Raw genomic sequence first — 24,848 nt, 5'->3', positions numbered from 1 at the left:
TGAATTGGGGAGATTCTGACAGGCTGTTGCTAAACTCGAACTATTTCAGATCCTGCCAGTTTCTCCAAATGGCAAGGGATGGCTCCAAACATCCCTAGACAGCCAGTTAGCAGTTGCTGATTATAGTTGCCTACTGACAAGCCAGTTCTGGGGCACAGAAAATAAGCCTGTGTCTAACAGCTCAGATTTGTAACACCCCCAGATTTCAGTAGTCACTGAGGAACCCTAATCTCTTAGCTGTATCAAAGGCAAACCCAACATTTTTTCAAAACCCCCTGCCACAGGCAGGGATACCTCCCACTAAACCAGGTTGCTCAAGGCCTCATCCAGCCTGGCCTTGAACACCTCCATGGAGGGGGCAGCCACAACCTCCCTGGGCAACCTGTTCCAAAGTCTCACCACCCTGACTCTCCATATGCAAGTCCAAGCTTGCTTCATTTCACTTTTCAGAGCAAAGCACTTTTCCAGGACACTGTCATCAAGGCACAACAACTGTACAAACCAACTTCTTTCTCCTGTTCACAGCACTCAATACTACTTTTCTGCCACAGGAACAGCTCTGGAAGGGGGGCTCTGAAAAACAACAAAGCAGCACCAGCAGAAAGCAGTCTGGATTCGTGTTTATTGAAGCCAGTAATTAAAGAGGTCCTTATTTTGCCAGCACTAAAAAGCGAGGTTCCACATGACTGCATACTGCACCTGGTTAAAGCCATACAACTGGACTAAGGGTCATGTCATACATTTGCAGTCCTAATTGTTAAAAGTTGGGAAAAAATAAAAATAAAGAACCAACCAACTTAGTATACAGGACAGTGAACTTTTCATTTACAGCATGGATATTGTTAAGTTCATGATGTACAGAGCAGTCACTTTCAACGTAGTTAAATTAAATAAAAATAGGAAATTCTGGTCAGTTTAAACAGTATTTTTAAATGCCAATAGTAAAAAAAAAAAAAAACAAACCAAAACCCAGAAAGTGCAAACTTAAAATCAAGCAGCATAACCACAGCATTTTTATGGAGGGCCCGATCTTTTAAACTTTTTCTATTTGCTTCAAGTTGAATGCTTTCATCTGTTTGTTTTTATAAACATGAACAGTAGATGCAGTCACTATAATGCATATAAATATAGTCATATAATAGTTTAAACAGTCTACCATACAAGTGTATCTGCAAAGGAAAATGAAGTTTCACTTGAAAATGTAAAAGGCTGTTTGCAATTTGGCCTTTGGTTCCAATGCTCGAAGACACCAGAATAACAACTGTGCAGCTCACCAAAGTTGACAGACTTTGGCAACCACAGGATGCTACATTACTTACAGCTTCCTTCCAAGAAACCAGGAGCATTCGTTTGCAGTTAGAAACTGGAAAGCTGTTTCTGTTTTGTCAGAAGCATCTTCCTGCAAAGCTGGGGAGTTATCATACATCACCAGTTTGGATCAGTTTTAGTCTATGTAACATTGTTATACAACTGGAAAGTACTTAAATGGTTAAGGTTTAGCCATACTGCTAAAGAAAGTGCTTATTAGATGACCAAAAAAATGCAGTTTCAGACTGAGGTTTTTGAGCTCCATCCCATTCCAATCACACACTTTTTCACTTCTCCTGGTGGGTTTTGGGTGGTTTAGGCTCCAATCTCAATTCTCAGTGTGTAATTACTTCCTCACACCAGGAAGCAGATCCACATTCCCCATCAACCAGCCAGTCTCAGCCTACCTGCTACCTAGAGAACTTCAGAGCATACCGTTTAGTTATCAAACAAAAAGTATAAAAGAAAAGAAAAGCTAGCATTTAAAAAACCTGGCACAAACCACAGAGTTGTGTTAACGTTTGTCAAAGAGGCAAGGAAGTACTCTTAGCTTTCTAGAGAACGTTCAGACAGACAAGAACAGCCTCTTGGTGTGACACAGGGTCTGAAGTTAACATCCAGTAGTGTGTTAGTGGTCACTAGTTCTGTATATTTCAGTAACAATATAGATTAGGGAAGTTACGTCCAGACATCAGGTTTAGTACAATGAGTTCATAGCATGAAAAAGTAAACTCTGCGTAATTCCCCTTGTGGTATTTTTCCCTTCAGCATTAAGAGCACAGAATATGCTTGGATATTTTTCACTTCTGGTACTGTGGACATGTAAGACAAGCATACAGTCTAGAAAATCAAAGTGCCATCTCAGTCACCAGAGCTTCGCTTCTGCACAGCCATGGTTTGGTGTGATCACGGACAGAGCAGGGGGGACAGCCACAACCAACCCTGCCAGACAAAACACTGCACTGAAAGAAAATCCAAACCAAGGGATGGAGTCCTGTTCGTGCTGTAGACATTCATGCTTGCTAGGTTCCCTTCGGATTGGAGTTGGCTGCACCTGCAGCAGGTGGGGCTGGGAGTGGGGCCTCGAAAGGTTTTGGTCAAAACCTCCCCAGGTGTAAGGCAGGAATCCATTGCAGCTCGGGCGCTAGTGTTTAGTTACAAAAAGTCAGAACAAAAATACTGAGAGTGCTCTGCAGCACGTTTCATTATGGGAAAAGGAGACCTCACACCCACCATTCTTCACAGGCTAGCCTCTTGGCATTAAAAAAATATACAAAACAAAAGGCAGAAGCTATCAGAAAACAGGAGGTAAAATTAAATACAAGTCGCCAAGCTACTGAGTGTAAAATAAAACCAAACAGTGACTGTTTGTACTACAGTGCACGAGAAGTTCAAGCACCTTCTAAAGACACATCACACACTGTGCCAGGCACTTGGATCTAAACAAGTTATAGTCTCTCCCTTTGTAAGCAACACCAGAAAGGGCATCCCACGCTCTTAGACTTCTTTAAAAACTAAACCCAGATTTATAAGAAGAATAAATTGCCCATGATGCTTAGTGTTTGGCCTGGAATTCTCCAATGGAAAGTAGTCTTTTTAAAAACAGTGATTATTTACCCACAGGATTGAACAACATTGCTCCTCTCCAGTCAGTCCAACATTCTAGTTTCTCCCTGTCCCAAACCTGTTTCCCTTTTCAGGGCTCCATTCCCTACCCAGGCTTCTTTCACCTAATTCATGTTCTGTTACCCCACCACCCTTCCGTGAATATAATGCTTTTGCAAACATACAAGTAGCCAATTCCACTAACTCTGAAGGAGGATTTCATTCCTCTTTCTTGCTTTGTGTGCATCAGTAGCAGTTAATAAGCATTCTCCATTTTGCTTCTCTCTATTCTTAACGATAGGAAATGCAGCTGTACCTGCTCACCTCCCAAACCAAAGAATTGCCCTATATAAACTCTAAATGGTTATCTTATACAGAGGGATTTTAAATGCAAACTTCCTGAATGTGCACTTTTGGACTGGGACAAGGCAATGATGTAGTAAGCTCATTCCCCCTGCCCCAAGAAAACTGGTAGCATCTGCCATGGCAGAAGATTCCTGGTCTGATCAGATCAATGTACAGAGTTATTTGGTCATTTACACCTGTGGCCGCTGGCGCTATCAGGCTTCGTTCTCTGTTGGAGAGTTTGCTGCTACCAGCGAGTCTGGCTTGCGAGTCATCCTGTCCAGCTCCTCCTGCACGTTTGTCAAAACTGTCTTTTGTCCTAAAAAGAAAAGAAAAAAAAAGAAAAAAAGGTTAAAGCAACATAATGGCAATGAAATGTTTTCACCAAGTAGTCCTAAAGATAACTTTTCACATCATAGCATGTCCAGAGAAGAGCAACGAAGCTGGTGAAGGGTCTGGAGAACAGGGCTGGTGACAAGCAGCTGAGGGAACTGGGATCCTTCAGCCTGGAGAGGAGGACACTGAGGGGAGACCTCATTGCTCTCTACAGTTCCCTGAAAGGAGGCTGGAGCCAGGTGGGGTTCGGTCTCCTCTCCCTAGTATTGGGTGGCAGAACAAGAGGAAATGGCCTGAAATTGTGCCAGGGGAGAGTTAGGCTAGACTCTAGGAAAAATTTCTTTGCTGCAAGAGTGGTTAGGGATTGGAACAGGCTGCCCAGTGAGGTGGTGGAGTCACCATCCCTAGAGATGTTCAAGAAACCTGTGGCCATGGCATTTGGGGGACCTGGTTTAGTGGCCATGGTGGTGTGGGGTTGATGGTTGGACTCAATGATCCAAGAGGGCTTTTGCAACCCAAACAATTGTGTGATGAGATGAACACAGGGCCTGACACAGCACAAAGCAATGTCCTTGTGTGGACTGATCCATACCAAGGTTTGACTCAGCTTTGAGAGATGAAATGGTGAATTACATTGAGCATAAAGCACAACAGCAACTAACATTTGATTGAATTCTATGATCTATGGTTGAACTCAGTGATCTATAGTCGGATCTGATGATCTTAGAGGTCTTTTCCAACCCAAACAATTCTATGATCCTAAACGATTTCTATGACTTCAAAAGCAACCACATTTAGAATTTTCTAGTTTAAAAAAAAAAAAATAGCTACACAAATCTGTCATTGATACTGATAGCAAGAAGTTTTACACCCAGATTTTAACCCCTGGTTTTCCAAGATCCATGGGACAGTTGCTGTAAAAATCCCATTTGATTGGCCACACTTCTGCTTGCTGTGGTTTCATAGTGAACAGCGAGGAGGAAGAGCTCTGTTGTGTCTGCCTTACCAAGGGGAGGTGAATTGCATATTCATGTCAGATCCCAGAGCACTCATTTCAAAGGCCTTCTTCAATTGGAAACAGACACACTCAAGTATTCCAGGGACCTTACAGTTTTAGATCAGACTCAAAGCTTTCACAAAATTCTCTAACCGAACCATCAGGTTAATTCTCTCCTCCTGAAAAGTCTAAACCCCACAGACAATTGATGGCTACAGCTGGAACAACAGATTCCAATGCATACAAGCATTTAAGATTAAATAGATTTATTTTTAGACCAAAAAAAAGTAGATTATATAACCATGTACAGCTTCCTCACATAGCCAAAGAATTTAACAAGCATCTGTTTTCCAGCTCAAATGTGTGTGAAATATTAGGTGGATTTCTTCCAGGGTACATGCTGAAAACATTAAGGCAGCAAGATCTGACTCCTGGAGGGTTAAGCTTTTTTTTTTGCCAAAGTACAAAGACAAAACCAAGGTAAAAGGTGACCTTTAATCACTGTAAAGGTTTGAGATGTAAGCTCTAGTTGTAAGCCACAGTGTTCTTAAGAGCATCTATTCCTTATACGATTTAAAAATTCATAGAGCCATCACAGAATGGCTCAGGTCAGAAGGGACCTCAGTGCTCATCTATTCCAACTTCCATGCCATGGGCAGGGACACCTCTCAACTAGACTCAGCTGCTCAAGGTCTCATCCAACCTGGCCTTGAACACCTCTGGGAAAGAGGCATCCACAGCCTCCCTGGACAACCTATTCCAAAGCCTCACCACTCTCATACTAAAGAACTTCTCCCTAAGATCCAGTCTAACCCTGCTCTCTCTCAGCTTCAAACCGTTCCCCTTTGTCCTGTCTCTAGACACCCTCATGAAAAGTCCTTCTGCAGCCTTCCTGTAGGATCCCTTCAGCTATTGGAAGGCAGTCCTAAGGTCTCCCCTGAAATTACACAGGGTGGAAAATGGACATGAGATTGCAGCACCTGCCCATGCAGCACAGGCACTGGTGCACACACACATAGCAAAGCCACTTGATTGGTGTTATCAGCTGTGTGGGATCACAACAAACATCATTATTGAGACAGTAACCTCAAGCTGTCACAAGAAGTCATTCATTTGAACTTAAACTCTGGAGAGATTTCAACAGTTTGACTGGAAGCTATAGTCCACACCCAATAAATACACTGCATTTCCTCCAAGCAGCAATTAAGTGTCAAGGAAGGAAGGGATTCTACAGTAAAAGAAAGAAATGAGCACTTTCTGAGCATGATCAAGATCCATGTTATTTATATCCCAGCAGCGTCATTTCACTCAGACAATCGAGTTCTCTCCAGGCTTACCAGAAGCCCTGGAGCTGTGAAGTTGAGGTAGTTTAGTTCTTTTTTAAAGACTGCACATTTTAGCACTGTCCTATGTCAAGGTGTGTCATTTACTGACAAGCAGTGAGACCTGTGTGAGCCACTAAAACATTGCACCCAGCCCGCAGCAAGAAGCCCAGTACCTGATTTCTTGGCTGTACTCTGCACTCCTCCAGCACCAGGACTCCCAGGAGAGCCAGTCTTTTTGCTCAAGAGACTGTTAAAGAAAGTAGCCAAGACACCTTCACTTGCAGCATTATCTAAAGGAAGACCAGAGAGCACAGAATGGTTACTGCTGGCAAATGGCAGAACTGAGGCTTGTGTACACACAGAACTCTCTTTGCCAAGCAAGGAAATAACCATCACATGAGAGTTTCAAGACACTAGAGCTGTGCATTCTTTCAGAATATCACTGCTCTTCTGAACTGGGGCAGGGTAGCATTATTTTAATCTAAGTATCTGTATGGTTTGGGTTTTTCTCCATGTAGAAGCCAAGACACAAAGCACTAAGCATGGATGTGCAATGCAAAGGTTTGTAGGAACAGTAATAAACTACACAGATGTTTTAGGGCAGCCCTTCATGCCACACATTTCCCAAGTCAGGACTTGGACATACAGCAATGAGGTATGATCCAGGACTGGATGAGTGTTTTATCCACTGAAGTGAGGTAGGGATGGCAGCAGAGTCCACCATGAAAAACAGTACTGGCCCTATCCATCTCCTTCATGCAGAGAGGAAAGAAGCCACTCAGCCACATGGAGCTCCATCTTGGGGCTGAGAGAGGGGAAAGGGTGTCATTAGGGTCAGATGGGCTGGTAGTCACAGAGGTGTTGGGTAGAGTTGGACTTGATGATCTTAGAGCTCTTTTCCAGCCTAAATGACTCTGTGATACGGGGTTAGATGGTCTAGTGGTCATAGAAATGTTGGGCAGAAGGCTGGAGTTGATCTCAGAGGTCTTTTCCAACCCTAATGATTCTATGATCTCCAAGTTACTTCATGTACTTCATGACGTTCTTCTAGAGAGAGTTTAGTAGAAGAGCAGGATTTGTTGTGGATTCCACAACAAGTGATAACAGAGTATAAAAGAGCATATTGGAACTGGACAGTCTTGAGAGCCCCTTCCAACCAAACCACTCTATGAGTCTATGTAGTTTAAAGCAACCTTCACTCTACTAATCCAACTGGTGCACAATAAATGTATTTAGGCAACTTTATCTCTTCAAGTATTTGAACTTGAACGCCAACTGCTCAGTAATAAGAGAAATCAACTTAAAGTCATAGGAATGACACACACAAAAAAGGAGAAAAAAATGAAAAAGAAAATGAAACCTGAAGGTTTGTGGTAAATTAATTCCTGTTATTAAACTACTAGTGAATGAATTCCAAAATCTGTCTATAAAAGAGGATTTTGGTTTTTAAAGAGAAATAGCACATGATAAAACCAGGAAAATGCTGATTCATACTTTTAATATTTGGATCTGGTTTCTTAACTGATGTTATTGGCGAGGCACTGGGTACGTTGGTGGGACCAGCTCTGCCTTGAGTTCTTGGGGATCCCACAGGGCCTCTTGCAGGAGACTCCTTAAAAAGAAGTCCAAAGCACACAAATCAGAGCAGAACTTACATGCATCAGTTCTCTAAAACAGAACACGACATGCAAATTCCTTCTTAAACCTCTGTATCAGCACTGTAGTGGAAGCACACTGGGAACAAAGCAATGCAAGCACCACCAGGTGTTTTGCACAGGTGCCACCAAGGATGAATTGCTGCAGGAAATTTTCAGTTCAACATTCATCAGATATTTCTGTTTCCAGTCAATTAGAATGAAGTCATTTTTAAGCAATGTTTTAAAATATTGCCACTTGAAATACAAATAATAAATTGCTTTCTGCACAGTGGGGAGGTATCTGTTTTACATTTACAAAACAACCCTCTATAGGTTAGAACCATTCCCTCTTCCCTGGAAAGCACCAAGACACATCCTCTCTTCTCTTGGATATACTTACTGATGCTCTTGTAGGCGTTGCTGGCTGTTTGGCAAGGAATGACTGCAAAAACCCAACATATGAAGAGGATTAAATACACTTCAGAAAAGAAAGATATAGAATACACTGAAGCTGACAACCACGATAGGATGAGGGGCAATGGTTTGAAATGAGAGAAGAGCAGATTTAGATTGGATGTGAGGAACAAGTCTCACCACCCTCATACGAAGAGCTTCTTCCTGAGCTCCAGTCTAACCCTGCTCTCCCTCAGCTTCAAACCATTCCACCTTGTTCTGTCTCTGGACACCCTCATGAAAAGTCCCTCTGCTGCCTTCCTGTAGAATCCCTTCAGCTATTGGAAGGCAGCTCTAAGGTCCCCCCAGAGTCTTCTCTTCTCTGGCTGAACACCCCCAGCTCCCTCAGCCTGTCCTCACAGCGGAGGTGTTCCAGCCCTTGGATCATCTTTGTGATGTTCTCTGGATTCACTCCAACAGCTCTGTGTCCTTCTTATGCTGAAGACACCAGAACTGGATGCAGCATTCAGCTTGTCAAGGAAAGTGGCCATATTTTCTATTTGTATTGGTTAAAATAAAGAAAAAAGTCTTATTTCACAATTACACCTGGCTTTGCAAAGCTGCAATGTGGCCATCCAGTGATTTAAATGAAAAACTGAAGGCAGGAACAATGGAGAGCTTTAAGTGAGATCTTTTTGATCAATCTTCTTTTTCTTCTCCCATTCTTACCTGCTGCTTCATAAGAAATACTTGTTCATCTTCTGCTGCCAGCTCTTTATCATGGACTAACTGTTGAACAAAATAGTTTGTTATTAGAAGCAGAAACACTGTTTATGTTATGGAGATCAAAAGAGAAGAGAGGCAAATCTTTGATACCATTCTCAACTTTTGTTGTTGTTGTTCTTTGCAAAAATCCCACCTCCTTTCACACTTACAGTAACATTCAAGAAGGTGTCATTAAAGGACTACTCTAAGGGCATGGAGTAGCCTGGCACTGATGCCAGCCTGTGGGTATTCTACTAGACAGGTGAGCACTTGAAAAGTAGTTTGCTCCTTCTTACCTTTCTTACAGGAGGTTTGACAATGAAGTCTTCATAGGGATCATCTGGTTTCACTGTTGTGAAGTTTTCATGTAAAATGGCAATTTTCTTTTCATTGTCCCAACCAGCAGGTCTATAAAAAGAAGGGAAACTTTGCCTTTTCAGTCACAAAAAGCACTTTCTACAGAGACCATTTCTGTACTACTCTCTACCTGAATCAGGCAATTTTATTACAGGCCAGACCTAATTGTCAGCTAAACTCCAAAGATCCTAAGAAGATGGATTTTGAGTCAAGCAACCCAGATAACATGCACTGGGTTCTTTGGTTTTTTCAAGGCAGGCTTTCAGAAAACTCACAGAGCAAGCTTTTGAACACCACATATCATTCCAACTGTTTTTAGATGTTATAGGAAGTGCTTAATAGAAACCAATCTGAAAGCTTCTCCAATTAACTTACATAAAAACTGCATCCTTTTCTACCACTAAGGCAGGGGTGGTAAACTGAAAACCGTATGTTTTATGTACAATGTACTTATACAGCAGGTCAAGGTTCTTCTCCTCCTTAACTGATGTATAAATCAAGGCAGCCCCATCTGATTCTCTCTTTAAGGAAAATGATGTCAGAGAGCATTTTTCAGTTAAGAGTAAGAATTTCACAACAGGAGTTAATGGGCATACATCAACTAGACCTGAGCTGGAGAAGCAGTCTGAAGCAAAAGCTATAGACTTGTAGCATTAAGGGAGAGGAATGGAGTTTAACAGTTCTTTGACATACACAGAAGCTATCCACCCTCCCAAGCACGTAACTTTGAAACCCTGACACAGCCAAGATCTCAGGTTTAATGGAAATCACCAGTTATGAAGTGAAAACCAAGAAAAAACACTTGAGAAAATGCAAACCAACATTTCCGGAAACAAAAGCTCCAAAGCTCACACACAGCTTTCAAGGTCTGAAGTTTTCTCCATCTCTCAACGTTTTCACAGTCACAAGATGGTTTGGGTTGGAAGGGATCCTAAAGCTTGTCTAGTTCCAAACCCCCTGCCACAGGCAGGGACACCTCCCACTACCCCGGGTTGCTCAAGGTCTCATCCAACCTGTCCTTGAACACCTCCAGGGAGGGGACACCCACAACCTCCCTGGGCAACTTCCAGTGTCTCCTCACCCTCACTGTAAAGGATTTCTTCCTAATCTCCAGTCTCAATCTCACCTCCTCAAGCTTCAATCCATTCTCTCTGCCCCTATCACTACAATCCCTTGTAAAAAGTCCCTTCAAGCAAGAAAAGCTGCACAGTCAATAATGAAATACCAAGCAGTCTCCAAGTGCAATTTCTCAGATGAACTTTTGTGTGCAACTCCACACCCAACTGGCTTTTCTGCTTGCAGATGCCAGCAGAGCCTCTCAGCACAGCAAAGGATACACTGTAAGCAGAATCTGCGGATGTGTGACTGGATGAAGTCAAAGTGCTCTTCTCTGTAATCGTGCTCCTTCTCTAGCACACTCACTGCATCACACTGGAGGAGAGGGAGAAAAAAAACAGAACCCCCCCCAGGAATTCAATCCCAGCACATCTTTAAATGTGTGCCTTAGTATTAGACATTACACTTACAACTTCACAGATTGCATTGGGTTGGAAGGGACCCTCAAAGGTCATCTTGTCCAACTCCCCTGCAGTGAGCAGGAACACTTCCAACTCAATCAGGCTGCCCAAGGCCACATCAAGGCTTTGGTTTTAAAATGCCACCAATAAGTGAAAAGATAAAATAATTAACATATAACTGATAAAGTTATCACCCTTCTACAACATTAAAAACTGACCCTGATGGCAGAAGCTTTACTTTTGAAATAAATCCCTTTACTATTAATTCTGAAGTAATTAAAATAGTTTAAGTTTTTCCACAGCAGCAAACAGAACAGAAACTCACCTTTGTACAAACTACCAGCACTGGAATACCAAGATTGTGAGTCAGCACATTTTCTCCAAGGGGCAAGGAAACGTGTTCATCTTCTTGGGCAGAAGAAGGGCCTCTTCTCTGGGGTGATCCTTGGTAGCCCTCCTCAGGTTCTACATACTCTTGAAACTCCTTTATAACTTTTAAGAGAGAGATCTTAAGGTACAAAAAAAGATACTAATTCTCCTTTATAAACCATATTTAACCTGTGACTAACTAGAAAGGGTTTTTTCCCTTTCATACTGAGGCCCAACATGACTAAGCAGAAATCTCAAGGGTTTCCTGAGGCACTACAGGAGAACAGAATGCAAGCTTAAGCCTTGCTGCCCCTTCAAACACAACAGTTCTCCTCCAGCAAGGTCAATCAAGTGCACTTTGAATCTATTACAAATAATCCACAGTAGCTGCAGGAGCTGGGGTGTGCACAAATGCTCATTCCTCAGCTCAATGCATCTCATTTTAGGGGAGGTGATGAAAATGTCCAGGTGGTTTAGCAACACAGCCTGTGGTCAGTGCAAGTTGTAACTAGCTTTGCAAGAAAGCATGGTGACAATGTGCATGGACACAGAAGAACCCAAGCTGAAAGCTGTCTTATAAACCACTACTCAGTTGAAGTTTCTGTTACTCCACATTTCTCTTGAAGGAGTCCAGGGCTAGACATATAAAAATCCACTCTCTCAAGCAGTTCCCTGTCCTTCCCAAGGCCCAGGGCTCTCTCACATGCCAGGGCTCTCTCACCTGAAGCCTCCTTGCTCAGCCATGAGAAGCCCTAAGGAAAAAGGCAAGCAAAGCTCCCTGATTTGGTACCATGAAGGCATCTTTATTTCAGAATCAGTGGGAGCAGGCTGACTACACAAGCAGCAAGGGAAGCCCTTTGAAAAAGCTCTCCATCTCCAGCAGAGCCACAAAGAGAGTGTTGTTCAGTACCCCCATCCATGTAAACGGAAGGAACTGAACTGTACTGCAGGCCACCTGATACTTCTGAGGTTTAGGAAGTGGTGAAACCTCAGGGAAGTTTCTGATAGGAATCTTGCAGAAGGCATTCACTCTAGCTTTTGAAAACAGGAACCCTTCCTGCAAGAGCATGGGCATGTGGCAGGGAGAACAAAGCAGCAAAGCCCACTCCTGCTCAGTGCTGCACAATCTCCAACTGTCATCTGAAACAGAAAATTGTGTGATCCTTGTACAAAACAAGAGAGCTCTAGTTCAGGGAGAAGCTTTTAAAAACCACATCAAACACGGGCCATTAGAATTCCAACCACCGACTCAATATCCCAAGAGCCAAGGGAGACTAAATAACAATAAATAAATAAGTGGAATGCCTTTGCTTTTAAAGTCAGGGAGGCAGTGCCTTCTGCTGGAGAAGAAACCTCAGTGCTGTCAGAGGTGCCTCTCCCTAGCACTGCTCCACGTGCAGCAGCTGAAAACCTAAACTCCATTGCACATTCTGCATACTAAATACGTTTGATGACTATCCTGCAGAAAGCAAATTAATTCCTGGGCATTTAACCAGGAAAGGGTTTTTAAAAGTACTTTTTCTCAGCAGGTGATGAGATGCCAGAACAATCTCTCCTCTGCTACCCTGTGCTCATTTAGCTACCAAGCATCTTGTGGCTCACCAAGGTAAAAAGTCTTTCCTGCAGCCTTTTGCATTTAACACAGCAAACAAACACAAGATTCCCCTGAACTGTTTTGTTCTCATCTTGCTGCTTATTGAGACAAGCTACTGAAAGCCAACTACAACAACAACAGATGTATCATTTGCCTCAAAGGAGCAACTGCCTCCAAGCACCACCAAGAAAGCCATCCATAATTATTCTTAGGCTTGATTGTTCTGGTAAGGATACAACCCTCAGCCATGGAGCACTGATTAACTGAGTGTGGAAGTGACAAACACTGCAGCTTCCTTAACTGGATGATGTCCCATCATAAGAAGGACATGAAGCTGTTGGAGCAAGTCCAGAGGAGTGCCACAAAGATAGTCCAAGGGCTGCAGCACCTCTGCTACAAGGACAAGCTGAGGGAGCTGGGGGAGTTTAGCCTGGAGAAGACTCTGGGGGAACCTTAGAGCAGTCTTCCAGTACCTGGAGGGATCCCACAGGAAGGCTGCAGAGGGAATTTTCGTGAGGGTGTCTAGAGACACCCTCAGGGGGAATGGTTTGAAGCTGAGAGAGAGCAGGGTTAGATGGGAGCTGAGGAAGAAGTTCTTCAGTATGAGGGTGGTGAGACTCTGGAACAGGCTGCCCAGGGAGGCTGTGGATGCCTCCTCCCTGGAGGTGTTCAAGGCCAGGCTAGATGAGGCCCTGAGCAGCTGAGTCTAGCTGAGAGATGTCCCTGCCCATGGCATGGAGGTTGGAGCAGATGAGCTCTTAATGTCCTTTCCAACCTGAGCCACTCTAGGATTCCATGGATCACAAAGACATTGAACAGCAGAACAAGCAAAATGCAAAGTTTTTTCTGAGAGTTATTCCATGTTCATACTCTTTCCAGAATAACTTCACACAGCTTTTAGCTTTCTGTGTGCACTGTCTTTACTGACCATGAATTTTAGTGTCATAAAAAGAATTCCCAGATAAAAGGTGTCTGGGCACCTCCCACCAGCCCAGGTTGCTCAAGGCCTCATCCACCCTGGCCTTGAACAGCTCCACTGAGGTAGCATCCACACAACCTCTTTCATCTCTTAGCGTAAGAAGTTTTCCAGCTGTATACAAGGGAAAATGAAACAAAACAAAACAATGCAGAGAATTTGAACCTAACTGAGCTTGAATGGGACAATACTTAATTTTCAGAGCAATATATGGTCCTTTAAGTCTTCAGCTTCAGATGCTCCAGAGCACATTAATGCTTTAGCCATTTTCCCAGTACACTTCCTTCCTGTATTTCTTGCTTCTTGACAAGTCATCTTCTCTGCTTTGCTGTCATAAACAGGGAGGCAAAGTTTAGATCTTCCCTGAAATAATTATTCCAATGTGTGTTTTTCAAACAGGCATTGCTCATAATTGAGACTGGATTAAATTAGAATATTTGCACTGACATTAATTATCTCAATCCTCACTAGCCAAGCTTTTAGCTTCAGAGCAGCTCAGTGACAGCAGTGAGTGCAAAGAATGCTCTTGGTATACTTTGAATGATTCCATTTCTTTCAAGGCAGCCTGTTGCTTCCATGTGTGTGTCCTGCCTCCTGTTCTGGAAGCTCTTGAAGACAAAAGGAAAGCTTCTCACAGACCAGATGGAGCCTAGCGTCATCCACCCAGTAAAGCCAAGAGCTGCTATCTCTAACAGCAAACACAAGACAAAGGCCTGGGTGGAGAAAGGCCATGAAAACCTTGAAAGCAAAGACAAGCAGTCCAAAGTTCAATGCCATTGAGAATGGGCAGCTAAGAAACTGCTGCAAACTGGCAATAAGATCTTAGCAATGGAGAAGGAACAAAGCTAGCAGCACTTTCAATGGATGCTAATGGGATAAGACTAGAGAACATTTCTCCTGGGTCAACAGGAGCTACGGGTCAGTGGTACCACGTGGAACAGCTGGGGAAGGCAGCATGGAGAGCCAGCCTGGCCCAGGTGCCTTAGCCCATGTCTAGAAGCAAGCACAAGGGAATGTGGTTCTGCAAGCTGGAGTGAAGGACTGTGCTCACCCATGTGGTGTTACACTGCAGTGGGGCTTGGCTGGAGTGCACTCAGCACATCTCTTCACCCTGCACTCTGCTGCAATGTTTGACTGCCTGCTTTGCATATCTGCTGTATTGGCCCAGTTCTGCCAGGGCTGGGCTCCTGCCACACAGTGATTTTCCATTCCCTACCTCAGGAAGCACAGGCAGCAGGAGTTTAGGAAGGAAGACTTTGCTGGTGTATCTTTATTGATTGAGGGTCAGAAGGGGGCAATGAAGCTGGTGAAAGGTCTGGAGAACTGGTCTGGTGAGGAGGCTTGACGGTCCCTGTTTCACCTGCAGGCTGATACTGGACCAAAGCTCAGCACTCAGCCATAGGATGGCAGCAGAGTCACAGACTCAGAACTGTTTGGGTTGGAAAATCCCTCCCAGATCAAGTCCAACCATCAACCTAACACCACCATGTCCCGTGTCCCATTAAAACATGTCCACAAGTTTCTTCAACACTTCCAAAGACAGTGACTCTACCACCTCCCTGGGCAGCCTGTGCCAATGCCTGACCAGTCCTGTGGGTGTGAACTGGGCAGCTCCGAAACTTCCCTATTGCCTGTACTCTACTGAAGCTCTAGAGAAACCAGGGAATTTCCACAGTACATTAATTTACAAATCTCCAAGTCAATACTCTTGGAATGCCCAAGTTCCCCAAGATGGTGCTAAAGCTCTGCTGTAGCTGTAACTGGTTCTTCCACACAGTGCATTCTCAGGGAAGGATGAAAACACCCCTCAGAAGTAAAACTTAAGTGCACAAACTTCACATGCATTTGGAATGCCATCAAATTTGGTGTGGCTCTGGGAAGGACAAATTGGGTATTTTGAGTCTACAGCTGCATTTCCATCCCCAGTCCCAAAAGTTTCTCTCATATGAAAACAAAATGTTGGTTTTCCTTTAAGCATGTCCTATTTTATGTTTTTCTTTTTAAATACAGCATGGTGATCAATCATGAAGTTTAAACTCTAGCTAATAAGTTAGTAGCACAAGCCCACAGGGAAGGTAACATTTAACATCCAGGTGGGGAATCAGCTGCACAAATACGTCTGGATGCTTAGGCCAAAGAGCTGACACTGCTCCCCAGAGGGAACGTAAGGAAGCTACCAGACAGTTCTGGCAAGGTTTGGCCACTCCAGTACAGCCAGCCACCAGCCCTGAGCAAAAACAACAACTGGGAAGGGTCAGTCTCAATCTGCAGATCAGCTGAAAAGAGATGCATGCTGCTAAAGTCTTGGTCACTGAAGGAATTTATTTTTGAATCATTCAGTATCATAGAATCACAGAACGGTTTGGGCTGGAAGGGACCTCCAAAGGTCACCCAGTCCAACCCCCCTGCAGTCAGCAGGGACATCTTCCACTAGATGAGGCTGCTCAGAGCCTGGCCTTGAACGTCTCCAGGAATGGGACCTCAACCACCTCCCTGGGCAACCTGATGCAGTTTTCTGCCACCCTCATGGTAAAGGAAACAGGAAAAACTTTTAAGAAACATTCAAAACTATTTTAGGAAAGAAGCTGCAGGAAACACTATTGCAGGGCTTGCTGCTTGCCAGTGCCAGGTCCTTTCCTGCTAGAGATATACCGGGAAAGAAAGTCAATTTATACAACATTCCTGAAGTCACAGGGCAGAAATGGCTGTAGTGAGAGATCAGGTGATGTAGCAGGATCGCAGTCTGAGCCTCGTCAAACACAAGGGCAAAGAGACCTACTGGAAAACAGAGTATGGGAATGGGAGCTGGAAAGCAGGATATTGGATTTTGTCACTGTTTCTCAGTATGTGGTTCTGTATGGAGGGATTTCTTTTTACAGTTGGCCTTTTGAAAAATCAAATTATCAAAATCTTATTATTACAAGGGATTTACATCATGAATTCACCTCCTGTTTTGTTAGCAAAACTGGAGGAGTTGTTTTAAAACCTAATAGACTCTATTTGAATTAGATCCCAAATAATTCTTATCCAACCCATTCTTAGAACACTAACCTGAAGATCTTTATCATTAACAAACTTGCAAGAGCCAGCAAAAACAAGAAACAAAACCCCCCAAGCAAACAGAAAAACACATCAAAAAAACAAAAACAAGGCACAAATATGGATGGATGGACAAAGACTTACATTTCTGCTCCATATTTCTCATCTCTTCTGGAGGAATTTTCATCTTATCAATATGTTCTTGCAAGACACTGGCCCATTTCTGTAAAGATTCCATAACAGTCCAAGGTCTAGACATATCTGCAACAAAGACTACGATGGTGTCTTGCAGGGACTCTGCAGAGACTGCAAACTTCAACAGCCCTTTGTGGTACAAGTCTCCGTCCAGGATCCAAACATTACAGCGAGTGTGATCTGAAATGAAAAGGTCCAGTTGTGACCCAACAAATGGCAACTCTTTGCTTTGCTGGTCTAGGAGTAGAGATGAGTAGAGTGCTGTTAAATGGAAGACCACAGCCCAGCTACCAGCAGCTGAGTGCTTCTTTTGACGTGTAAATGCCTACATCTCCTGGCAGATGCTTTCATTTAGCAGCATTTTCTCTTGGTTTCACACCTTTTCATTTAAGAAATACTTTCAGTTCTTTAGCTTTACTACAGAGAGATGAAACAACAGGGGTTAAATACTGCACAACATACCTGACTCTGAAACACCTCTATTCCAAGTCAAGCCAGAATCCACCTGCCACAGGTAACTCCAAGTTCAAAAGGGGGGTAGTTGCACCTGAGTCCAGCAGGGAACCATTTGGAGTTCCTCAGACATGTAAGCTGGTTTAACACACTACAACCTCTCACAACAGAAATAAGCTGCAAACAAGATACAAGCAGTAAGAAGCTTATGTTTCTAGCACAAGAGTAGAAGGATAAACTTACAACCTACCCAACTTTAAAGCTGTGCTACCTGCTCTTGATTCACACTGACTGAAAACTGGCTTCTACTTGCAGGCTCCTTACAGACTGAGCGCTGGAAAATGATTGGGTATTTTAGTTCTTGTGTTTCTCTCACCCAGTGTTTGACAGTGACTGGACACTTTTGTTGAAATGCAAGGTGGGGCTGTGTGGGAAAAGCTCGCTGGAATAGACAGCTGGCATGAGAAGTTTTACCCCAGACTTGAAGTTTGGCAAGAACAGAAGCAATTGAGAATGGAGCATCATCCAAGAATGATGGCTCAGGTGCTCTGAGCAACCAATTCTGTTCACATTTAGAAAAGAAGAAAAGAAAAAAGTAAAAGAAAACTACATTATCCTCAGAAATTCCTCCTGAAAGAAACAACTCCCACTTGTTTCTATCTTCTAGACTCTTCCAAATACATCTTCCAAAGTATTCCCTATTCCACTACAGCTGTCCGGAGTGAACAGAGGGTCTCCAGAGGTAGTGTATACAAGACACGTGAATTCTGAAATGCACAGATCAGCAAACCAGCCACTGCAGAGCTTGGATTTCCAAAACACCTACTGAGCTTCACAATTACTCTGCCTCACTCTATTTCCTTGCCTTGTACTCCCAATCTTTCAACTTCACAAAACGAATCCAGTTACTGTGGCTATCATCATTCAGTCTAGGAGAGAATCCATCAGGATGAAAAACACTAGCTCTGGAAAAAAGGCAAGAACTTGACTGAGGACGTTGGAAGGAGAAAAGAATAGAGAGATATACAAACTACCCTTCCCATCAGGCCTTGGATATAACGACTGAATGAACCATCCAGCAGTGAATGAAAATCCTGCCAGCTGTGAGTTAAAGACCATCAACAGACACTAACTGTGGCTATGCACAACTGTCTCCTTGAAGCAAACACTTAACTACCTAGGCAGCAATCTCACAGACTGCCCTGATGTGATTGCTCTGACCACAGTGAAGACTCCCACACCTTAGCAAGTAACAAAAACCCTTCAGGTATTGGAAGGCAGCTCTAAGGTCTCCTTGGAGTCTTCTTTTCTTCAGGCTGAACAAGCCCAGCTCCCTCAGCCTGTCCTCATAGCAGAGGTGCTCCAGCCCTTGGGTCATCTTTGTGGCCTCCTCTGAACACATTCTAACAGCTCTGTGTCCTTCTCATGCTGGGGACACCAGAACTGAACACAGGATTCAAGGTGAGGGCTCAGCAAAGCAGAGTCAAGGGGCAGACTCCCCTCTCTTGCCCTGCTGCCCACACTCCTTTGGATGCAGCATGGCTTGTGATTTGCCTTTGCTATTAATATAAAACTCACTTCAAAATACAGTACCAGTTGTTGACAATTTGGCAAGGACTGGATGGCAAATTAACTTTTGTCAGCACCACATCAAGTCCCTAGTTAGTCAAATGATGGGAATATTAACTGGGCCCTTCACGGTGGCTATGACATAAGACACCAAAACAGAGCAAACAGTTAACAGATCCTCTTGGAAAAGCAGCTGCTACTTATTCAAGACTATTAAAAGAGCTGCTAACACTCCTAAACGCTGTCAGTAGTTCCTTATAGCTTTAGCCACCAGAAAGACTTTCCAGCCTGGATGGCTTTCACTGCAGATGGTTGATTCTGTGAACTGCAACTAGAGCTCCTGCATTTATTCAAAAGGTCTCAGAGGTGATTACATACTCCTTGTCCAAGCTCTGAAGAGAAGCAAAACAGGGGAAATAATTTAAGATAACTACTTTAAAGCTGTTGACAAAAAAAGGCAATTTTCCCATTAGAAACCAGCAGAGCGGCAGCACTTGGCTGAATCTGGAACAACCAGTTCAACTGGAGCATGCAGATGATATGACTGAGGCCAGTCCAAACCCCAGGCCAAAAAAAGAAGGCTGCTTGATTTTGCTACAAGCAAGAAGACAATGACAGAAACATTCTGCTTCACTGGCACGTTTGGCACAGCCCAGACAACTGCACTGCATCTGTAAGGTGAGGCAGCTCAGCTGAAAGTTGTCAGTGGTGTTCGTAAGACCCAGCTAACCCACACAGCACTCATACAGAGTCATTCCACGCTGTCTGCCCCATCTCTGCAAGAGACTCTGAAAGCCGCTTGAGAAATACCATGGAATCTTACAATGGGTTGGGTTGGAAGAGACCTTAAAGATCATCCAGTTCCAACTCCCTGCCATGGGCAGGGTCACCTCTCACCAGCCCAGGTTGCTCAAGGCCTCATCCAACCTGGCCTTGAACAGCTAAAGGGAGGAGGCATCCACAGCCTCCCTGCGCAACGTGCTCCAGTGTCTCACCACCCTCACTGTAAGAATTTTTTCCTAATCTTCAGGCTAAATCTCCCCTCTTCCAGCTTAAAGCCACTGACTTCATCCTAAGACAGTATCTCCTTTAAGAAAATTAAAACCTCTCCCCTGCCTCCTACAAATTGATATTCTCAGCTCTCAAGAGCAGACTGACCTACACAGACACAGAAAACCTGCTCATCACAGAGGTAAAAAATTAAAACTGGCCACACTCCCTCAGAAATTCTACTGAGAGAGGACTCTCAAAGCTTCAGACCATTTAATATTCCCAGTTAACTTCACACTGGTGCTTTAAGTGCTTTCCTCCAGCTGAACCAAGGTGTCATGTGTGCAGGAGCCATATGCTCCAAGGATATTGCTCCTGGGGCTAATGAGCTAGAAGAATCCTCTCTCTCAGGATTGCTTCTCTGGTGTCCCCAAACCTCTTCTTGAACAAATGTCTAAGCCTAGGCTGAAATCAGGACAACACCCTAGGACGGAGATTTTTCAGGTAGAGATTCAGGAATGGACTTGTTCTAGACATTGGAATTAAAGCCACTGCCAAGAAACCAAGTGAAACCCTAAAAGCTAGTGGGCATCTGTACTAGCCATGTGGGGTCCTCCAAAACAAGAGATGCTTCTACGCATTTGTTTGATTTCCCTACAAAAACCCTAAACCGTTTTCTCACTGATCTGTTCCTTAGGGAAAAGACAAAAGGAACTGTAAGCTCAGAGATGCACCTAGCAAGGCAGAGCAACTCTACCTCACATGTAGGAGGAGCCAGATGCAAATATCCCATAAGGAGGAAGGAGGAGGGGGTGTGGAATGATGGAATTGCAAAAGAAGCAATAAAAGCTTCTCCTTACAATTTCCAAAGAGAGGTGGGAGGTAGACAATGACTCAGCACTATGACCAAAATATTTCTCCTGAACAGAACACACTCTTCTGAAATGAAGAGGAAAAAGACAAAGACAGCAAAGAAATCTTTTGTCACCTGAGAAAGAAGCTGAAAACATCTTTTCACTCCACCACAGAGCTTCAGTTGCCAGTGTTGATTTGACACTGCTGGAAATCCTTCTGGTTTGTTGGTCATAAATAGGTTGGGCTATAACAAAAAGCAGATACCCTCAAAGAGGAGTAAGTGCTGGTGAGCTCTCCAATGCCTCTCTTGAGTTGCTTTATGGCTTCCAAGGATTGCATGTCAATTACAAAGGCTTTGTTCCCAAATTACAGCTCTGAGCACACACACACCGAGAGCACACAAAGAGCTTAAAGAAACAAACCCAAACCTGTCCCAGAGAGGGAGGAGTGTTATCTTTGCCTGCTGGGAGGTCCTGACCCACTTTGCTATTTATTTTGCTTGCTGATGACACTAATGAGACAAAAAGGAAGAAGGCATGTATTATTGGATCCTAACACATCCATCAATAGGACGCATGAAGACCTGAATTCTCCATCTGAGTCTGAAAGTCGAAAAAGCCTTTTTTTGCCTCCTAGTGTTGCTTGAGTTCTTACAAAAAGTTTCTCCTAACCCCTTCAAATACTTAGCACTTCCAGATACTCAGGAATAGCCCTAAAATATTTTCAAAGCAGGTACATAGTTGAGGTTTGATGGAGAGCACCAGGAAAAAGCATGCCTGCTGCATCCTGCTTCCTGCAAGAAGCTCGATGTCACAGATCAACTTCACACTCCTAATTGTAGGATTTCCCCCCTAAAGCATTTATGCAGTACTAAAGATGGAGCATGGTGAGAAAGCACCTACACCAAGAACCTCAGGAAGCCAAGAATGGCTCAGCACTTAAATCTACAGCACAGAAGATTTTTAGGAGCTGCAAGATCAGGTGCCCACTGAAGACACAGACAATGTCCTCATCCTTTCACTGTGCCTAACTTACCATCCAAAGATGTTTAGTATCCTGTGAGCACAAGACCAATCTCCCTAACAACCAGACACATACAGTACTTAATCACTTGTACATTTCCAACTCCAAGACACCATTACAGGATCTTCCTAGTTCATTCCTGTTCAGGAACATGGATGAGCCACCATCACTGCTCCCCTCTTCTGACCTGATAACTCAGGAGGAAGTCACGGATACGAAGACTATCAGTCCCTACTTCTGAAGATGACAACTAACAGACATCCAGCAGTTGACTCATAATGAGACAAGCAGAGGCAGATTTAGAAGCAAGGATAAACTCATTCCCCATCTCTTCCTGTCCCTAATCTTCCTAAAAATAGGAGTACTCTGATCATTAAACTTGCTTTTAGATGGTCTCTTGTCATCATCCCGCTCCCCATACAGCAGAAATGAGCAATCATCAACAATCACAGTATGTTAGGGGTTGAAAGGAACCTCCAATGATCATCCAGTCCAACCCCCCCGTCAGAGGAGGGTCACCTAGAGCAGGTCACACAGGAGGAACACATCCAGGGTTTGGAATGTCTCCAGAGAAGGAGACTCCACAACCTCCCTGGGCAGCCTACTCCAGGGCTCCAGAACCCTCACAGTTTTCCCTTCTGTTCCCGTGGCACCTCTCTGCTCCAGCTTGCCCCCATTGCCCCTTGTCCTGTCCCTAGGTATCACTGAGCAGAATCTGGATCCGTCTTCCCAACACTGCCCTGCACATCTTTATCACCAGCAATGAGGTCACCCCTGAGGGTCCTCTGCTCCAAGCTCAAGAGCCCCAGCTCCCTCAGCCTGCCCTCACAGGGAGATGTTCCACTGCCTTCAGCATCTTTGTGGATCTGTGCTGGCCTCTTTCAAGCAATTCCCTGAAGTCCTTCTTGAACTGAAGGGCCCAGACCTGGATACAAGACAGAGACACACTCTGATTTGAGAAGATGAAAGACTAATTCTGACTTCTAAGTCCTGTTCTTTACTCACTCAACTCTAACAAAACATCGCACTTTTAGTCAAAATTCTGCACACAACCCCCACAGGAAAACCTCCAAACTCCCATCCTAGAAATCCATAGTAAGAATTGAATCACTTAATCACTTACTTCCTACAGCTATTGAGCTGACAATCTATCTGCTGGAAGTCAACATCAGCAAACACATCTGCCCTAACAATAAACGGATCCTGAAAGCTGCAAACATCTCCTTGTTCCTCACACAGAGGTCAAGCTGTAAGAAGGGCAAGAGGGAAAATGTACACTGGGAAATGCATTTTGCTTTTCAGAAACCGATAGTGCTTCTAAAACACACCAAACAATGCTGGGACCAGCTGTCTGGGTGTAACCCAAGACAAATGCTTTGGGAAGCACATCAGCTACTTCACTGTGGCAAAGAGATGCCATATAAAATAAACTTACCATCTCTGTCTTCATCGTGGATATTTAGATACAAGTATTCCAGCCCTCTTCCTTTCTTGCCATGTTCTGCTCCCTGTATTTTAGCCATAAGTGTGGTTTTACCTGAACCGTCATCACCTGCCAGCAAGTTTTTACAGGGAAAAAAAAAAAAGACACTGTCAGAATTAATTTTCAACATGCTTTGAAGTAAGTTTTTACAGGAAAAAGACAAGACACTTTCAGAATTAATTTTGGCCATGTTTTGAAAAATCTTTTCTACAAAGTTAATCAATCAGAAGTATCCTTGCATGTCTTTAGACCACACTTATTTGTTAAGTACTCCAGATAAATCACAGAATTGTTTCAGTTGGAAAAGACCTCTAAGATCATCAAGTCCAACGCCTTACACCACAACAGTAAGACTGAAACATTTAATTATTTTGTTAAATCCTGTTTGTTTAAATACCTGTTATAAATCTAAGAGTGTGTCAACCAAAACCAAGGTAAATCTATCAGCTTGGAGACAGCAACATCACATATCACACAACGTAATTCAAACAAACTGATGTGTCAGGGTGTCCACATCACTGTTTTAAACAAAAAACACACAGTTGCTTGCATATCTTACTTACCAAAAACAAGAATATTCTTGCCTGATGGCAGTTTAGATCTCGATCGAGTGGAAACTTCGCTTAGTATGGAGGACCTGGAAGGACATCACAGCTCTGTCAGGCTGACAGGCGCCGATCTGCACACACCCAGCCCAGGCACTGCCCATCTGACAGCTCTGATGAGCTCAGCAGGGCTGTGCGGGCCAATCCACTGACACTCCTTCTATTTACAAACTAGAGGCGATGCTGCCGTGAAACCACAGAATTGTTTGGGTTGGAAAAGGCCTCTAAGATCGTCGAGTCCAACATCCAACCCAAGACCACCGCGGTCATTAAGCCACGACCCCCAGTGCCATGTCAACACATTTCTTGAACGCCTCCAGGGATGGTAACTCCACCACCCACCCCAGGCAGCTTGTTCCACTCCTGCAGAAACGAAATTGCTTTCTGATATCAAATCTAAACCTCCCCTGGCACAATGTCACATTTTTGAGAAGAGCTTTTCTAATTTCTAAACCATGCTGTAACATTTGCTTTTCCTCCCTTACAAAAGGTCCCATCAAAGCATCACTTTCTAAACGACAGCTTACTCTTCCCACAATCCATTACTGCCTGTCATACGTAATTTCTTCTGCCATTATGGGTATTTTAAAAAGCGTGACTCGGAACTAAGGGACGGGGAAGGCAGCCACCTGGAGCCCATCCTGCAGAGCTCCGCACGCCTGCTGCCCCTCGCTCCGATGGGTGCGGGGCTCCTCTCACGCACCCCACGAGCCCCTTCCGAGCCGGCAGGAGCAGCATTCCTCACCGGCCCCAGCACCGCGGCCGTCGGGTGGGCCGGCCCCCGCCCGCCGATCCTGTCAGCGGGGCCTGCCGCCGCTACTGCCCGTCCCGGACGAGACGGGGGCTCACACCCACGCTGGGAGGGCTCAGGCGGCTGGTCAGAGCAAGGAGACCTCGCCGCGACAGCCACGGGACGCCCGAAAGCAGCCGCTCGTCCCCGCCGCCGGAGTGTCGCAGCCCAGCAGCCACCCGCCTCGACCTCCCTGCCGCTCACCAGAGATTCTGTCCCTCTTCCTCCTCGCTGGGGAGCTCGGCGCCGCCGGGCCCGTCCGGCCCCAGCAGCTTCTTCTCCACCAGCACCGGCGCCATCTTGCCAACTGCAGCCACAAAGA

General features: G+C 44.4%; 1 protein-coding gene across 3 annotated transcripts; it reads right to left on the bottom strand.

Annotated features, from left to right (window-relative positions):
• Window positions 1-2,214: 2,214 nt before the first annotated feature.
• DYNC1LI2 (dynein cytoplasmic 1 light intermediate chain 2) lies at window positions 2,215-24,840 on the bottom strand. Of its 3 annotated transcripts, XM_054389904.1 has the most exons (13): window positions 24,731-24,840; window positions 23,695-23,768; window positions 23,084-23,200; window positions 16,708-16,938; window positions 10,911-11,077; window positions 10,406-10,499; window positions 9,444-9,579; window positions 9,008-9,119; window positions 8,676-8,735; window positions 7,954-7,995; window positions 7,411-7,528; window positions 6,090-6,206; window positions 2,215-3,577 (listed from the first exon to the last, which is right to left on the bottom strand). In XM_054389904.1, the coding sequence occupies exons 1-13, from the start codon at window positions 24,823-24,825 to the stop codon at window positions 3,474-3,476; spliced, it is 1,467 nt and encodes a 488-aa protein (XP_054245879.1). In that variant the 5' UTR covers window positions 24,826-24,840; the 3' UTR covers window positions 2,215-3,473. The 3 variants fall into 3 exon arrangements, with proteins under 3 accessions (XP_054245879.1, XP_054245878.1, XP_054245877.1); XM_054389903.1 differs by lacking the exon at window positions 16,708-16,938 and having other exon boundaries at window positions 24,731-24,825; XM_054389902.1 differs by lacking the exon at window positions 23,084-23,200 and having other exon boundaries at window positions 24,731-24,825.
• Between the last annotated feature and the right edge of the window lie 8 nt (window positions 24,841-24,848).

The sequence above is a fragment of the Indicator indicator genome, chromosome 19 (genome assembly GCF_027791375.1).
Source record: "Indicator indicator isolate 239-I01 chromosome 19, UM_Iind_1.1, whole genome shotgun sequence".
Lineage (NCBI taxonomy): Eukaryota > Metazoa > Chordata > Aves > Piciformes > Indicatoridae > Indicator > Indicator indicator.
Note: the sequence above shows the minus strand (reverse complement) of the source record. Positions and strands in the feature narration are given on the sequence as shown.

What these genes read in the sequence shown, in the direction of transcription:
- DYNC1LI2 (XM_054389904.1), bottom strand. Translation starts at nt 24,825, where the DNA reads ATGGCGCCGGTGCTGGTGGAGAAGAAGCTGCTGGGGCCGGACGGGCCC. An exon ending in TGCTGGTAGTTTGTACAAAG is followed by an intron (nt 10,500 to 10,910) that starts GTGAGTTTCTGT and finishes CCTCTCCTCCAG; the next exon opens with TGTGATGCAGTGAGTGTGCT. An exon ending in GAAAAGGATGCAGTTTTTAT is followed by an intron (nt 9,120 to 9,443) that starts GTAAGTTAATTG and finishes TTCTTTTTATAG; the next exon opens with ACCTGCTGGTTGGGACAATG.